General features: G+C 41.1%; 1 protein-coding gene across 1 annotated transcript; it reads left to right on the forward strand.

Annotated features, from left to right (window-relative positions):
* The first annotated feature begins 313 nt into the window (after positions 1-313).
* Positions 314-17763, forward strand: srp68 (signal recognition particle 68). Its single transcript, XM_079658382.1, has 16 exons — positions 314-467; positions 960-1026; positions 1472-1585; positions 1933-2128; positions 3621-3703; positions 3827-3936; positions 4111-4190; positions 4410-4550; positions 10978-11076; positions 11260-11324; positions 11605-11758; positions 12167-12261; positions 13585-13714; positions 15449-15524; positions 15630-15682; positions 16006-17763. The coding sequence occupies exons 1-16, from the start codon at positions 380-382 to the stop codon at positions 16231-16233; spliced, it is 1779 nt and encodes a 592-aa protein (XP_079514508.1). The 5' UTR covers positions 314-379; the 3' UTR covers positions 16234-17763.
* Positions 17764-18366: the final 603 nt, after the last annotated feature.

The following is an 18366-nucleotide window of genomic DNA, read 5'->3' on the forward strand; positions in this document are numbered from 1 at the left end:
TATGTCATGAGTACTTCCTCCCCTGCTGTTTTTCATTATAACTTTGGATTTTAAGTTATTAGAAGATAATAAGAGTGCTCTGTGTTCTTTAATGTATTGTATTATTGGGGATTGTTTTGTATATCACTTGCAGCCTTTAAGTGCATTAAAAATGAAAAGTAGTTCATAATGGAAAAACCTCGAACAGATTTTCCCTAGGAGCAACCGTGGATGTATGAAGAGAACAGTCTGCAACGTTGAGTGGACATGAAGACACATACGGTCACATCTCGCGAGGTTTGGACGTAGCTTCGCCCCTCCCTGTGCAGTCATTGGTCGCTCCCTAGTTCCACTTCTGACTGAGCATGTGTATGTGCCGCTTAGCTGTTAGCATTTAGAGATGGCCGCAGACAAGCAAAACGACACGAAAGTGTCCTCCCTTGATGAAAATAAAAACAAATCAGCGGATGGAGGAATTGGACTGGAAAGTATCCTTTGTAACAGCGGAGGTGTAGCGGCGGTTTTGTATTTGCTCTGGATGATCTGTGTCTAACTCAGAAGCTAACGGTAGCATGCTAGCTAGCTCTGTGTGAGGATAACGTTAGCTAAGGCTACGTGTCACACTGAAGCAGGCTGTCACTGGCAGGCTTAAAAAGCAGATTAAATTGGGTTGTTACACACTTATTTTGACGTCTAATGAAGTTAAATCATGGATTCATTTAAATGAATGAGGGCTACTTTAGACATGTTATTTACATGTAACGTTAACAGATGCCTTTGAGATTCAGAAGCTGCTACGTTGATTTTCTGCAACAAATCAGCATCACAGTCATTCTGAATCTGTACTATACACTGTTCAAAGAAATATGTCCGTATGGCTGTAATATATAATTGATTATGAATGACAGATGTTAAGCTAGTGTACCATGTCTGTTTTAGTGATGATGTAGAGAATGTTGTCCCTTAACATTGATTTGCAGTTTTGCAAATAATCAAGGAGTCCCAGCAGCAGCATGGCCTCAGGCACGGAGACTACCAGAGATACAGGTGAGCTGTGCCCAGTCTTACTACATGACATTGACTACATGTCAACAAGCTGCAATAACTGGACTAGAGATGCCTGTGGTTAACTCTCTTATATTGCATGGCTGTCCACAAAGAGGTGCACAGGACTTAACAGTTTTTCATTTAAAAAATATACTTGGTGACCTGGGACTACGTATTCCCTGAATATATAAATGTATGACAGTATTTCATGTTAAATAAACAATCTCTTGTGTTATACATTGAGAACAGGCACCTCTGTCAGTGTCTACTAAATATACACACTCTGAGAATAACAAATCTTCCTTAGACAATTAAGGATGATAGATTTAAAAAAAAAAACTATGAAACCAAGTTGGAGAAAATGAACTGGCTGCGTGGACCATGAAGAAGATGTAAATGTGCTCCATTTAATGTAATGTAACCATCGTTGTGTACATTTTTTCAGGGGTTACTGCTCCCGCAGACTGCGCCGTCTGCGCAAGACTCTTGGCTTCAAGATGGGCAACCGACACAAGTTTGTTGGAAAGAAAATAACTGTTGAAATGATTTCTGACAGCAGGTGAGTCAGGGGAGAGTTTTGAACTGTTGTTGAACTGTTGCAGTTAACTGGCTGATGAGCCTTATATACAGATCATAAAATATTGACATGGGTTTGATGCAGGATAATAAATTCACCTCACATATGAGCTCGGCCAGTTCCTAACAAAAGTATCTGCACAACACTTGAGTCGTACCTAGTTATGTACACCCCTCGGCTAAACCACAGAAGTAAACCTTGAAAAAAAAAGTTTTTGTTGCTGAATTTAAATACTTGACTCTTAAAAACATTTGTGAGGAATTCAATGTGTCTACTTTAAATGGAAATATGTGACCTAACACCTGATGCAATGTCCTCCCCCTCTTTAGGTATCTTTTGCTAGTTTTGATGGAGGCAGAGCGTGCATGGAGTTACGCCATGCAGCTGAAGCAGGAGGCCAACACGGAGCCACGTAAGCGCTTCCACCTGATGGCACGACTTCGCAAGGCTGCCAAGCACAGCGAAAGGCTGGAGAAGCTCTGTGAGAGCCCCCGTGTCGATGCTAAGACCAAACTTGAGGCACAGGTATACAGAACCTCTTGAACCTGCTTTGAGGGGTGCAGTTGAATGTGCATTGTTAACAGAGACCACATATATATATATATATATATATATATATATGTATGTGTATATATATATATATATGCCATGATAGCCTTAAAGCTACCAAAGTCCTATCAACTCAATACCACATTTTTAAGCTGGTTGTCACGATGTGTGACACAAAAGTTTAAAGCCGTTTTTTCATATGAACATTGTCCAAATAATGGTACTATGAGCAGCTCTATTTGCACAATCAGACATTCCAAAGATTAGTTTAAGGGAGCTGGAAGGACAAGTACTTTTGATTATGGTTCTAATAATTCAGAAGTTTCGGTTCTCAGATACAGCTCCTAGGTAATGTCTAGATCAGGGGTACTCAAACTTTTTTGTTAAAGGTCCACTTGTGAATTTTACACAAGGTCAATGGTCCGGATCAATGTCAGTAAATTCCCCCCCACCCCGGAGCGGAGCAACAAAGTTTCGGCTCGCATGGGGCCCCCTTGAGGGGGATTTCCAACATGTTGTTGCAGTAAATTAAAGGGTCTTTCATGTTCATGTTGAACTCACGCAGCGTCAGACAATAAAACCCTCTCTTTTCCACCGTACCCAAATCTTTTTAAAAACAGGGGTAAAACGAGCGGGTACAGATTTGCTGCCGACCTGACGTCAAATCGGCGGCGGACCCACACAAAGTTGCTATCAGAAACAATGCCTGACATGTTTTGGACGTAATCTCTTCTTTGTTTACATTAGCAAGCGTCGCTAACACTCACCTAACCTGTACTGCAGAGCACTTGTGTTTTTAAAAAGCAGGAAATAAAAAAAAAAGAACTCACCTTGTGATAAACCCGCAAGAGAAAAAGCATTTGAGCTCCATACTGTTTCAGAAAATGTAAGCTTTGATGTGGTTTAGAACAGGATGGCGTTTTATCACAGCATAATTTAACTTTATCGCCGGTAGAATTCTGATCAGGCATTAGCTCCGCCTCCTCTTTTTATTTTTTTAAAGCTAAGGACCCAAAATCCGCGTTTCTCTAACAGGGCTGCAAAAGAGGTGTTTGAGCAGTATGAGGCATGGCTACAATGGGTGATCTGTTTGGTATTTTAAGTAAAAAACTTCACAGACATGTTTTGTATAGGTATGGCCCTACAATATATGTTTCCAATATAGCATAATAGGTCCACTTTAATTTACACTTTTTTTTTATATATATATAATTATTATTATTATTATTTTTTTAATAATGGGACACAGGGTTCGGTCCGGATTGATTTACAGTTCGGTCCGGACCTTGGTCCGGAGTTTGAGAAGCCCTGGTCTAGATCATTTCAGGGTTGTTGTGCATGTGTAAAAAGAGGATATACATTGTTAATACCTACAGTAGAATTTAGAAGTTAAAGCTGTGTTACAGGAAGCAAAATACATATTTGTATGTTCTAACAGCCACTAACAATGTGCATGTTTATTATTCAGGCCTACACTGCATACCTGACTGGTATGGTGGAGTTTGAACTTCAGGAGTGGAAGCTTGCCATGGAGGCCTTCAACAAGTGCAAGTGAGTTAAAACATCACTACAGTTTTTTTAACAAAATGACAATGATAAGTAGTGCTGTTTGTCATGTATGCATTTTACATGACCTTTTTTTAAAACATTTGACAACCTTTTTTTTCTTGCCAGGACCATCTATGAGAAGCTGGCCAGTGCTTTCACTGAGGAGCTGGCAGTGCTGTATCGCCAGCGTGTGGACGAGATATCCCCCAACATCCGCTACTGTGCTTACAACATTGGTGAGTAACGCACACAACGCAGTATCCCCCTCGACATAATTGACTGCCGTCTTAAAATGATCAACATACCGTGAGACATTTTTTACAAATGTCCCAAAGCTCAAATCACACCACCCTTTCTCTTCAATACACAAACACCATGTAACTGGATTATTTTTCCTCTGCTGATTGAAGGTGACCAGAACGCCATCAATGACTTGATGCAGATGCGACTGACTGGTGGAGGAGGAGGCATGATGGCCGAGAAACTAGAGGTAAACAAACAGTACATTATTATTTCTGCTTGTACCATGATTCATCTTATATTGGTGAGGCCTTATCCAATGTAACGTGTGAAATCCTCAACTATTCATGTGTGTATATATAATTGTTATTTTTGAACAAGCTCGAATAGTCAAAGACCTTCTCTCATGTAGATCAGAAAATCAATGTTTAAGTCAAAACAAACTTTTTTTTAATATTATTCTCCTCAGGCCCTGATCACTCAAGCGAGAACCAAGCAGGCCGCCACCATGAGTGAGGTGGAGTGGCGAGGGCGGTCGGTGCCCGTAAAAATCGACAAGGCCCGGGTCTTCCTGTTGGGTCTGGCAGACAACGAGGCGGCCATCGCTCAGGTCAGTATTTATAGTTACTGAGTGAACGGGTTAAATACAAAGTTTAGACCATGTTGTTGTTGTTGGCTACTCCATATAATTACATGTCAGCACTTGGCGGTTAGTTATTTATGGTTTCTGGGCTTTTTAATAAACATGTTCGGGATGTCCCATGTCGCACTTATGTCGTTTCTCACTGACCAATCGGGCGTCTGCAGTGTTTTAATATCTATTTGTAGTTATCGCTCAATTTGCTTTAAATCTACGTCATATCCTCAACTTCTTCTAAGGTGGCTTCAGTTGAGCAGAACCAAGCAGTGGAAATGCAGCATAATTCGCCAGCTTATGTTGGTGAATTATGCTGCATAAATTGGTCACACATCACAAATTATAGGTCAACTCCAGCACGTAGCTTGATGTGAAATCTTCATCTTTCACAGTGCTTAAATGGCAGTATTTTGAGTTTAATCAAATAATGGTCACTGAAAAGATCATCCCTTTTTTCAGATGTTCCACTTACTCTGGATGAAGCAATATCCTTAATGAGCCTGTGACGGCCTCCTAACAACTGTTGTGCAATGAAATATTGGGCTACTAGTAATCTCGAACCGTCAGTTTAAAAAAGAAGGTTCGATACCGTTCCGATAAATATCAATAATTTCGAACATCGCGGGGAAATTCCTTCGACTCCAGGGCTCAACGCTAACTTTTTTAAGTGGTTGCCAGGCTGGCAACCAGGCATCAGCTTTTGGTTGCCAAAACTGAAAATATGGTTGCCATTTTTAGTCACCTTATATTTTAAATAATTAAGATACTATACACTTATACATCAACTTAATAATGAAAATATGACACAAAAGAATGTTCAAATGCTTTACAATAAGTAATTAACACAATTATTTGAAACTTAAGTGGTATTAAACTTGTCCACCCTCAATTGCTGGTATACAAAATACCAGTAGTGCAGCTGTTGTCACTTTCTTCACAGATCCCTCACAAATGAATTGAGCAAGTCACTAGTTTCTTGGTCATCCGTTGTCTCCCTTTCAAATGTGGGTTTTCTTGACCTTTGTGCTGACCCCCACCATAGATCCACTGGCCCTTCAGCATTGAAGTCTTGGATTGGCCATACTAATACATTTCTAATGTTAAATAAATGAAAACCATTCACAGTTAGTAATTAGATATTAATTATTAATGCTGTAAATTAACTTTTATATGTCTAACTATATTTAACATGTTACCTTTTTTATAGAAGTGATTATATTTGTATGCCAATATTTTACTATGGTAAAGTTTCGTTTTGCACTTTTATTTTGGGAGTAATAAGATCGGGACTCTTATTTTTGAAGGAACTTTTACCAGAAGTGAATGCACAACGGAGCAGAATGTTTCGCCTCCCAAGACTTTACACATTTCTTCTTTGCCTTTCGTTCGGGTTCACCTTGCGCTTTATCAGTTGAATCACTTTGAACATTCGTTTGAAATGTTGACGGGTTGGCCAAACTTTTTACCCCACAGTCAAAACAACTCAATTTGCGTTGCCATTTTTTGTAAAACAAACACACAGCGCACCGCGCAAGCGAGTAAACGTGCATCGCTTTCTGGCTCCGTAATCACACCAATGCACGTGCAACTTAAGTATCAGGTTCCGACTGGTCACAACAATAATTAAATATCACTCTTAATACAACAAATAATTAACATTTATCTATTTTTGGGTGCACATTTTGCTGTCCTTATTTCTTTATGTTAAAAACTGGTTGCCACTGATGGCAACCAAAGGCCAAGAAGTGGTTGAAATCTTTTCTGAATGGTTGCCAATGGCAAACTGGCAACCGTTACTGTCGAGCCCTGGACTCATTTTGAAGTTTTGGGGAAGCCGGAAGTGGCATCAATGCGGGAACGCTTCACTGTGCGGCGAGAGAGCCAAACACGGACAAAGTGTGTTGTCATGCGTAGAAATTGTGAATTACTGAGTTTAGGCACGTTAATAACGTTTTAAAGAAGTTGACTACAGTATATTCATATTTGTCAGTGCTTTCATGTCAATTCGGCGAACATAAATATAAATGATCGTGGTGAAGATGATGATTAAATTAGGATTAAAAATCGGTAGTGAGAGCTGCTGAATTTCCTCCCGTCGGATGTGATATAAAAAAAAATCGATTATTTTTGTAGTTGTAAACTCAAGTGGATGAAACTACATTTATTAGTGCTTTCATGTCAATTCGGCGAACACATGATACATTAAATGATCGTGAGGATGATGATTTAAAAATCGTTTGTTTGAGCCGGTCTGCATTTCCTGATGAAAAAACAAACCGATGCTTTTTGTAGTTGTAGTCATAGTTGTAGTACACCAACATGGATTAAACGTGTGGTTTGTTGTTGGGGAAATTAATGGATAAAATGCACGGATTATTATTATTATTATTATTCCGACTCCGATCGGGACACTAGGTCCACCGTTTCCCCGCAGCGAGGCTCCCCCCGTTGACAGTTTACGTGGGCTGGGCTGGGTGCAGTGGCGGACTGGCCATCGGGACGAATCCCGATGGGCCGGTACCGAAGTGGGCCGGTCGGATAAGTCACTAGTACATCCCCCACACCCCCCGTTGACAATTTACTAGCGGTACCGTAGTGGGCCAGTCGAGAGTCCCGGGATGATTTGTAGTCCCAGTCCACCACTGGCTACATGACCGTATTATCGCCCATATTGACGCACCTAATTCCTCAACTTCTAACAGATACAACATAAACCGATCCTTCAGCCTCATATGAGCTCTCAGACACGTTCAAAATTAAACTGTCATCGCTGTCTGAGCTTGCTGCTGTGTGCGCCATCGTGCGTTTACATGCAGATGCTGGGATCCTGAACGGTGCAGCTGGAGCGCTGTGCCCGCAATGACGTCACACATAATTTGGCGGGATTTGAAGAATCCCCGAGAAGATCCAGAAAATGGTCAACATTGAAGGGCAGATTAATGTTTATCAAAGTACAAATATCCAAAATCAGTTCAGTAACAGTTTTCAAGGGCGCGCAGCGAAGGGCTGCAGTAGTCTGCGCAGCTTGCGCTGCTGGCTTCCTCCAAGTTTACAGTAAAATAAACTGGTGGTGTGACCAATGGCCATTTACAATTATTAATACTATTATTAGCATTAGTCTATATTTTGGTTGAAACTAAGCCAGAAAAAAAAAAAAAAACATAAATACCGTAAGTTTCGGACTATAAGCCGCGCCTTTTTTCCCATTTTTCGACCCTGCGGTTTATATAACGGTGCGGCTAATCTATGGATTTTTACAGCTAACGGCCACTAGGGGACCTCCTAAATCTATGGATTTTACAGGTTAAAATCCACCACCTTTAACTCTATGGGCTCTATGGCCGGTCCGCGCCCCCCACCTTTAAGCGGCGGGCAGGTAGCGCGCAAAAGTAAAAGTGGAACCGAGAGTGGTACGAGAGACAGAACGAGAGCAAGACAGACAGACATTACGAGAGCGAGACAGTTTGTCCCCGTACCACTGGTAGAAAACCACTGCTGTAGATCACTGCCGGTACGTGCGCTGGGAGCGCACCGTTTAAGTTTGAAAGTTGAAAAGTTTGTGTGTCTGAAACGCTATATGATACAGTACAGTTTACACAGCACAGTACATGTTCTGTAGCTACTATTGCACTAAATGGTAACACTTGAATACGTTATGCAAATATGCAACTTGTTTGTTGAAATGTTAATAAATGGGAGCTTCTTCAAACAGCCATCTCTTTCCCGACAATCCCCTCTGTGCACAAACCCTTATATATGGTAATTAAACATTAAAACACCTGCGGCTTATAGTCCAGTGCGGCTTATATATGTACACATCATTCAATTTAGCTGCTGCGGCCTATATTCAGGTGCGCCTTATAGTCCGAAAATTACGGTAATAATAAAAAAATATATAAATAAAATCGAATTTTAAAAATAATTTTCGATTATGGAGACTGTCACGAATAATCGCTGGCATCCCTACTTCAGATGAAAATAGTCAAACTGTCATTATGGCCTAAGTTTAAGCAGAACACTTCCTCCTTGGCCAGTCCATGCAGTTCCTCAGACATTCAGAGGGCGGCACTCTCCTCTTTACAGTTTCTTGTGTCGCCCTCACTGCCACCATGGCTCAATCCTCCTGATTTAACGCTAGAAGGATCAGCACGCCCTGCGGACATACCTGTCACACCCTCAGCCACTCAGGTCTCTGGCATGCAGCCTCTCTCATCGCACGACTGCATTCTGTGCATTTCAGCCCACACATGAATACTGAGGCTACACCCACCAGTTCCCTGTGGACAGATTAGTATTATCACCTCTAAACCCCATTCGGTTTCAAATATGCCCCTTTGGGACTTAACTGTAGGCCTTTGTCAATCAAAAAGCGGTGGTAACTGAATGTGTGGAAAGCCACTTTAAAGCTGAAATACCCCAGTTTTTTCTCAAATTTATATGACATAATAAAACGGCATCCTCATCAACTAACTTTAAGGGTAAAAAATAAGATATGTTATTGATTGCTCAACAGAATATGGCCGACCACCATTGTCATTTTTCCTCCGTTTACCCCTGGGTGTTTCTCAATGTCGAGGAAGGCTGCTCCAGAGCCACTATTTCAAGCATACTACGTCATCGAGTGCCGCCGAAGGACTGTTCCAATGTCCAGCATACTTGGAATTCTACCGAGGCCGGCGTCCTTCGTAGCGGGAAATTAGCGCACATGTGTAGACTCCGCGGTCTTAAAATCCCCATGATGCTTTGCGCACGGACCAATTTCCAAATCTTTGGCGGAAATCGTGCTTCATTTAAGGCCGGGCCTCGCATATGACGCACACCTGTTAGCCTGTTCCGCAATTCTTCGTTTTCCGAGGCTAGGAAGGATTCTTGCCTCGCTTCTGAAGCAAGTGACTCGGAAGACATGTGCTACCAAGCAAGCGTCCTCGACATTGAGAAACACCCCCTTCACCCTCCGCTCTTGGCCTCTGTGGACAGGAAGCTCCATATTGGGTCATACATAAGTCCTAATCGAGAAACTTGTCACCTCCACCCTCCTCTAATCGGTTTATCCATCTGGCCCTCACTCCGAACAAGAGACAATACTCGACAGGTTGAGCCGGTCATGTTAGGCGTTGCCAGGGTGTTGGCACGAGTGTGTGTGGCACTAAATAACATCAGCCTGCTAGGTGGCTGAGATCAGCCATACCTGTCTGTTATCAATGATCACTACGAGGAATTTTCTAGTAACATTCTTCCCCTGTCTGTGTTACTAGCTAAGAGTTTATTTGCTCCTTAGGAGGTGAGAGCTTGAAAATAATGTCATCCATAAAAAATGTAAAGGACATATTTAAACAAAAGTTAAACTGTGTTAACATTACTTCAGTTATTTAATGATTACATTTACAGTAACACAACATGGCCTCTTTCTTTGAATATGAACATAGTATGCCCTGTAGACATCTGAGTCGTGTAGTGACACAGGCCTATTGTATGACTTTGTTAATGAAAGAAAGGTGAAGTGAAGAACAATCCTGTCATTCACAAAGATTTGAACCATGAAACTCCAGAGAGCGAGTGCTGATGTGTGCAGGAATGTTTCGGCAGGCTGTCGGGCCACATACCTGTGCCTCTCCCCCAGATTGCCACAGTCACATCTCTTCCAAAACTCTCTTTGTATCAAACCAATATGACTTTTAAACAGATGAGATATTTGTGTTTGCATGATTTAATTTCATCAGTGCAGGTGTATCTTTTAAACGGGTGAAAAGTGTTGAGAGTCCATCAAATTCACAAATTGAGGCAAATGTCTCCATCACGCAAAATGGTATGTGTAACCTCTTAGACTAGGGGAAATATTTCACCTTGTGAATACCTTTTAGGCTATATTTGGTAGTAAAGAAAAAGTAACATGTTTCCTTCTCAAGCGCACAAAGATGACTTCAAACTTAAGTCTCTCCCAAATTCTTCTCTGGTGAAACTGTATGCATAGTTTCATAACTTGTATTTCGTCCTTAAATCTTTCTAAACCTTTAGTCCTTTCACAACTGTAACATAATTGCACCAAGGCTGCATGCATATAATAATAATAATAATAATAATAATACGTTTTATTTAAGGCGCCTTTCATGACACCCAAGGACACCGCACAATTTGATAAATATTCTAATAGGTAAAAGCAACAGAACATGATAAAAACACCAACATACCATCATGGAGGAGACAATTAAAGTGGACACAATAGGGACAGGTTATTCAGGGGAGCACTACAGTGAGTAGGCTGATCTGATCAGGTGGGTTTTGAGATGGGACTTGAATGTAGTGATTGTGTCCGACTGTCAGATGTGAAGGGGGAGAGAGATATGTGATACACAGCCTCAATATTCCCTTTTTAATCTAAATGACTGTTTATGTTGTGCAGACGGCTAGCGAAGAGACCAAAGAGCATCTGTACGAGACGCTGCTGGCCGAGTGCAGAGACACCATCCAGGCTGTGAGGGAGGAACTCAAGAGTGAGGCGGTAAGATACAAAGGGATAAACATTTAAAATATTTCAAGGATTGTGAGGAATTTGAGTTGGTATTATTGACCTTCATTTTTGCTTAGAAATCATAAACATCTGCCTAATTACAGTTTACCAACAAACCTGCCATTTAAACAAACATTTTCAAAGTGTTTCACATTTTATTGCTTGTCTTTGTAGAAGCAACGAGAGAGGAGCTCAGATGGTGACAGCGGCAAGGTGTCCAACCTGCAGTTCCTGCACAGGTAAAAGAAACACATCAACTTTAGTCCATACAATAACTAGGGCTTGCAAATGCCCGGTCAGACTTCTAAGTCTTGTGAAAAACTAGTAAAAATAAAATAAATGGCCTGTTCATGTTACTTTTCTGTTAGGTCAATGATCAATAACCGTATATTGCAACAACAAAAAAAGCTCATATCAAGGCCTAAGCATAAATACTTTTTTCCACCCTCTGATATTTCTCTATTCCATTTATCTCTTATTTAAGTGAATAATAAATGTGCTGTTGGTGTCTTCTCTCAGTTACCTGACCTACATCAAGCTGTGCACGCTGGTGAAGAGGAATGAGAGCATGGCCCACACTCTGCAGGCCAAACTGAAGGAGCCTGAAGCCGACGAGGACAAGAGAGGACCCCGCCCACAAGACCTGATCCGCCTCTACGACATCATCCTGCAGGTAAAGTCTCAACATGAAATGTATCTTAAATTAATTTATTGAATGAACATAAATACATTATATAGAATGAATAACCGCTGACTGTTAACTGGCTTTTACATTATTTATTTTTGATGCAGTCACTATCTCTATTTAATGATGTCTGTATCCCTCATTGTGTTTTTGGAGATTTGAAATAAAGATAATGCTGCATGTTTTAAAGTTGGTATAATTGGTTCTTAGTTGCCAGTTTCTCTACCAGGCAGTAGCTGGGACTGTGAGGAGTTGATGTGTGTAGTTTATCTTAACCCACAGTCTCAGACACTTCCTTCTCAGAGCATATCTCACCTTCCGTTTTCTCCGTCTCCTCTCTCTGCCTCTCCCCCCACCCCCCCCTCGCTAACCTTCCCTGTCCGTCTGTCTCTCCAGAGTCTGGCTGAGCTGTCCACCCTGCAGGGCCTGGAGGACGACCACACCTTCCAGAAGGAGGTGTCCCTGAAGACGCTCGTCTACAAGGCCTACAGGTCAGAATAAACGTTATTTTGCCACTTTTAGAGTGTGAGTGAGGCAGTACTGGTAAATGGTCAATGCTCCCATATTTTACCAGTACATCTTTCCATTGACGTGTCCGACTGACAAGTGATGTTTTTCGCCCATATTTATTGACAAATTATTGATAATTTCAGCTTACAAAAGGCAGAACTCATTCGCAAATTGTCCGTGTCCGCCATTGTCGTTTGCGACCGCTTTTACATTTCCTTCTTTGTCATGTGTGATTAGGGATGGGTACCAAGCCCCGGTATTAAACGGGCCCCGGGGTGGAATTATTGAAGACAGTGGTACCGTTAAGATCTGACGTTATCTGTCTTTTTATCGGTACTGGAGACATTTAAAAAATATGTCATATGTATTATTGCTACATAAACATTATATTGCAGTTTTTGTTTCGCCAACTACGTTTCTGATATGCAATAAGACTACAAAATGCGTCTATGATGTATTTTTCCAATCCAGACGAGAGATTTCTCTCCCCCGTCTGTGTGTGAGGGGGCGGGGCAGTTTACACACACACACGGCTGCTACATGCATGCAACACACACGCACACACGGCTGCTACATGCATGCAACACACACGGCAGAGATGGCGGAGAGAAAGTGCTCCAAAGTGTGGTAAAACTTTACCTGTCTCGATGTGGACAATGCTCGTTGCCAAAAGTGCAACACGAGCAATTTATCTAAACAACACATTATCTCCCGTAATCTTCCACCATAACTTCAATCTTCCTCCAGAAGAACCGTTAGGCCTTTTGCATCAATTGCAGTAAATACTTATTTTTTTTACAATTCTGTAAGTTCACATTATTTACAATTTTTTGTTTTGTTAATTTACCTTTTTTTTTTTTTTTAAGAACCGATAAGACTACTGTTAAAGGACCGGATCGATAAGCGGTAACGATAAAAGTATTAGTATCTTTAAAACGATACCCATCCCTATGTGTGATGCAGTCAAATCGTACCGCTCACTTACGTTAACGGTGTCGTAAAACCGTGGGGAAATGTAAAATACGATGCCGAAGAAAAGGATTCCAGTGGCCCCAAGAGGAAGATTCTTGTATAGCATGTTTCTTGCCAAATATGATCAAATAAACAATAAAAGGTTACCTTAGTTACAGTTACCCAGATTCTTCTATGCTTTATGTTTATATTTAATAATATTTAAAATAGGTGCAGCATGCACAAAGTATAGCTATGGACAATAAGTAAATTACCAAACTCACTTGTCCATGGTGAAGTACCCTCTAAAAACGTTTTTTCACTCTGTATCCTTCCCTCTGTTCCCCTCACAGGTGCTTCTTCATAGCTCAGTCCTATGTGCTGGTGAAGAAGTGGAGCGAGGCCCTGGTGCTGTATGAGAGGGTGCTGAAATACGCCATGGAGGTCCAATCTAAGGCCAAGAGCCTCAACAACAGCCTCAAGGTTGGTCTGAAAAAGAAATACTCTTAATACCGAATATAATTTAATCTACAACGAATCATGTAGCAGTGTTTCCCCTAGGATGGAGTCATAGCAGCGGTGCTAAGGCACGTGGGCCCAGCATAATGTAAGCGCGGAGCGCGTGGAATTTTTTAGCGCGTGCGAAGTGCGCCCCGCCAATTTGTTTCTATGTGTCAGCACAAGAAAGGCTCTTGAGGCCTAGTACCAGGGCAGGTTCTAGACAATTTGCTGCCCTAGGTGAGATTTTAGGCGACATTTTATTTGTAAAGAATAAATGACAAATCTCTACAAAAGACAAATACACTGCAAAAACTGAAACTTATTGACATAGACGTCAAAATGGCTTCAAATGTATTCAGTATTGTATGAACATGTTGGAATTGGGGGGTGGACGTCACATCCTCTAAGGGGGTCCGGGGGGGGCATTTCTTTTGAACATTTTACAGTAAAATGCTTCAATGTGGTGCACTTTGAACACACAATTACTAGAGACCTGATCTAGGGTGTACAACTCTAAAACGACCATATGAAAAAGATCGGTTTACATTTTAATAATCAAATAAGTATATGAACATAACCAATAACCTACCATAGCCAATAACAAATAAATGTAGCTTATTTTATTTTTGTTGTTCATTCATATCTTATTTTACCTAGTTAACATTTATTTGTTTATGCATATTTTTGTATCTCTCCAACTTTAAACGATATTTTTGGTTTACTGTCCTATAGTATACATTGGAATGATTTCAAACCTGTTTTTATTTATCCTAATAATCATAAAGGAGTGCCTTGGAAATATGTGTTTACATAAATTGTGGTCAAAACGTTTGAGACCCACTGAGATAACTTAGACTAAAATGAACTATCTAAATACTCAGAGAGTCCTTCACCTCACTGTGCCTCTCAGTCTGACAGGATAGCTCTCCTCCAACCTGGTTGTAGAAACATCTACTTCTTATCTCTGTTAGCGCAGCTAGCACCAGATTCTAATAACAACAGCACCGGTACCGGTGCGCCCTCTCCCTTGCTCGCTCTCTCGCTACCACGCTCTCACTTTGGCTGTGAGCTGCGGGCGCCTGATAAGCCAACATCCCCCACTTTCATCACTTACACTTACAGCGCCCACCATACAGGGCAAATTAAACCTGTAACCGGGGTGAAAAGGGTGTTACATTTACTTAATTATGAATGTTGTTACATCAAGGCCGAACATTTGGATGAGCGCCAACGGTCAAAAATGTTTTTTCCCTCCCAGAGCTGCCAGCGCACCGCCCCCCAGATCTGGCGCCCTAGGCCAGAAATGGGCCCTGCCTAATACATACAGTGGCAATGTCTCAACATTTAGTAAAAATACACCTTTATTGAACATACAGTAACACAAATACTACAAATCCACATCACAAACAATCAAAAATGAAAAAGGGTCACCACTTATTATTATTTTAAGAAAAAAAAAACCTGGCTGGCTCCTCCTAGCAGCGGCGCTCATATTTCAGCAGCGGCGCTGCGCCGCCACTATTTGTATATAGGGGAAACACTGTGTAGACATCCCCCTTAAACATGTGTTGATATTAACACATATAACAATAAAAAGTCAAAATCCAAACGTATTTCTCAGCTTTTGAAACTGACCCGAAAACCTGCAGGTAAATAAGTCTCTGAACATTTAACCACATCTGTACTCTAACAGAAACATATGTTGTGTCTCTGCAGGATCTCCCTGATGTTCAGGAGCTCATTGCCGAGGTCAACGCTGAGAAATACTCCCTTCAAGCTGCTGCTATTTTAGGTGAGAGCAACAAACTGTTGCCTAGCGAACTCATTTACTTCAACCTTATGAGAACACACTCTCTTTGTTGTTTGTGCAAACCTTTTGGGAATGTTTGCGTTTCAGACACCGAAGAGACTGCTGAAGTTCCCGCCAAGCAGCAGGTCAAAGACAACACGGTAAGAGAACAAGACCAACACAGAGGGAGGAAATAGAATCCTGCCTGTGTGTCCGTATGAGAAATTATCGATCAGTGTTTAGCTCGCGGGGAAAAATATGTCTATCATCTTCCATTGTAACTAGCACCAAAAATAGTGCAAAAGAACATAACCTTTTTGGTTACGGCCCCTCAAACTGGTTAATATTGTTTTCGACCCGCCCTCCGAGGACTTAATTTGACCATGACTAAACCTTTCAATAGTCTCTCATAAATGTTTTGATACATTTACAGTTATCCTATGATGTAAGCATCACTTTTTTCACTCCTTTCTCCGTCATGCAGCCCCTCTGCAACCGCCTGGAAACCTTCCGCCTGGACCCTGCCCTCGTAGGAAAGCAGCCCAACTTGGTCCAGTTCCCTCCCGACTTCCAGCCAATCCCCTGCAAGCCCCTGTTCTTTGACCTCGCTCTCAACCATGTGGCCTTCCCTCCCCTGGATGACAAGGTGGAGCAGAAGGGAAAGGGCGGCCTCACCGGCTACATCAAGGGCATCTTTGGCTTCGGCAGCTAAATGTATCGCCCGGCTGTGGTTTCCACAGGAGAGCCACACGGTCCCCGAGTTCACCACAGAACAACCAGACTTGGGTCTGTTGTTAATTCGAGTCATTTAAATTCATTTTAAGTCTGATGATGAGTGCCTGAGTGCAAGACGGGTGGAGTTTGCAGTTCTGAGGAATGGAGAGTGAGTTTGACCTACTTAAAGAAAGGTAATCGAATCAACTTCAAGTAGCAATATGACCCAAGTTCACCTACTACCCTCAGTAATAACACCCGGCTGCAGTGAACAGGCTGAATGTGAGCCGCGGAGGTGTCTGTCACCTTCAGGTTCTACAGGTTACGAGCCGTGGTCTCTCAGTACAGCCAAGATGTACCATCCTGTCAGAGTAAACTCAGCCACTTGGGGATCATTAGTAGTTATTCTTTTCTTTTTAATCTTTATGTAAGCGCCTTCATGTAATTACATTTTTTTTTCTTTGTGAAAGATGTTTTCATCATCTTTTCTTAAATATAAAACGTACAATGTGCTGTTTTGTTATGGCAGCTACTTTGACTCAAAAAAAGTAGGGGGCTTAAAATACTCTTAATATCCTGCGACATGTTGTTTGACAAACTGAGGCTTTTTTATCAATCGCAATAGTTCAGACTATAGACTTCAGCTGCCTCCCATTTCTTCCTTCCACCTTCGCCCTGGTCTCACCTGCTTTGTGCACCAAGAAACCTGTATGTGTTTGAAAACTGCACCTCATTTACTGACTTAGTGAGTCAAGTACAAGGAAGTTTCAAGTGCATCAACAGGAGGATGAAGACATGAACCAAGGTGTGAAATGTGTTTGTTAAATGCTGAATGTTTGAGTGTTTTAATTGGTCAGCTACATGTTGTCCTGTCACATTGGACACTAAACCTGCTGTCCTGGAAGAAGGGTCCAATGGCTTCAGTCTGCTAGATGGAAGCACAAGCTGCGATTTTTTTTTTTAACAACCCTCAGTGTCTCAAGTTTTCTACATAAGGGTCTTCAAGCTCTTCTCACTATCATGAACATTTTTTATTTGCATTTCAGCTAAATCAATTGAATAGGACAGCAGTCAGCATTAAGGAGTGAAGGGAGTATTTAGCAGCCTTTCATATATCACACCACCATGTCTTTGGATAAACTGTGACTATAAAACACTTTTGTTACTCCTTGTTTACCAGTCACTATGTCCACATTATTTCCTCTGATCCTTAAGGGACCGATCTGCCTGGTTAAACACTAGCTGGAGAATTGTTTCAGTGTCACTCTCCCACCCCAAAAAATTATGCTGTTTTGCTTACTCATTGTTATCAATGTCTTTGGTTTTAACTTTTTTTTTTCTTTAAATGTTTTATGTTAAATAATTGAGTCGGTCGTGCTGGAATAGCTCCAGCACTTTACCTCGATCGGCCTGGAAAAAAACAAGATAGTTATTTGTTGTAAACACAAGTGGAAAGAGAAATGAACTGATAAGAATGTATGATTTGATTACTTTTCCAGGTTGATTATTAAAATATATTTGCGCCAAATGCTGATTTCTTGTTTTATTTATTTCTTGTATTGAAAATTCTGTGACATTTGGATGACCATGATGGAGGAGAAAATAGTTGTTTGAAGTCCCTTGCACCTTTGTTTTGGGTGTGTTAGGAGTGCGAGGGATGCCTCAGCAGGGTGTGAACGTTTTCCAATTTATTTTGCGTTTATGCATTTCTATATTGGTTACGTAGGTGTGTTTATTACTGTGAGTATAATCACCAACCATGCTAATAACCGTGTGTACCTACATTAACATATCAGTTAAGTGTATTTCAACTTTTTGATCACAAACAAGCCTTTTCTACCTGATGGCTGCCTGTCATCACTTTCCACACACACATACCATTGTCGCTACAGAAACACGCAGAAATGCAACCTGCATGGATGGAATGAAGGTATTTGAGGAGTTGGAGATAAATGTTTATCTGCAGGAAGAAACAGTTTTAAGTTTCAATTAATCGGCTCTTTCACAATGCTTTTACACGTTTTTCAGTTTATTCACACCTTAATTAAATGTTGTCAGATGAATAGATGAAAGACACAGAACCTAATATTTTCACACATCAGTAAAATATGTTAGTTTATATTATATTTAC

This window comes from Notothenia rossii (assembly GCF_949606895.1).
Source record: "Notothenia rossii genome assembly, chromosome: 1".
NCBI lineage: Eukaryota > Metazoa > Chordata > Actinopteri > Perciformes > Nototheniidae > Notothenia > Notothenia rossii.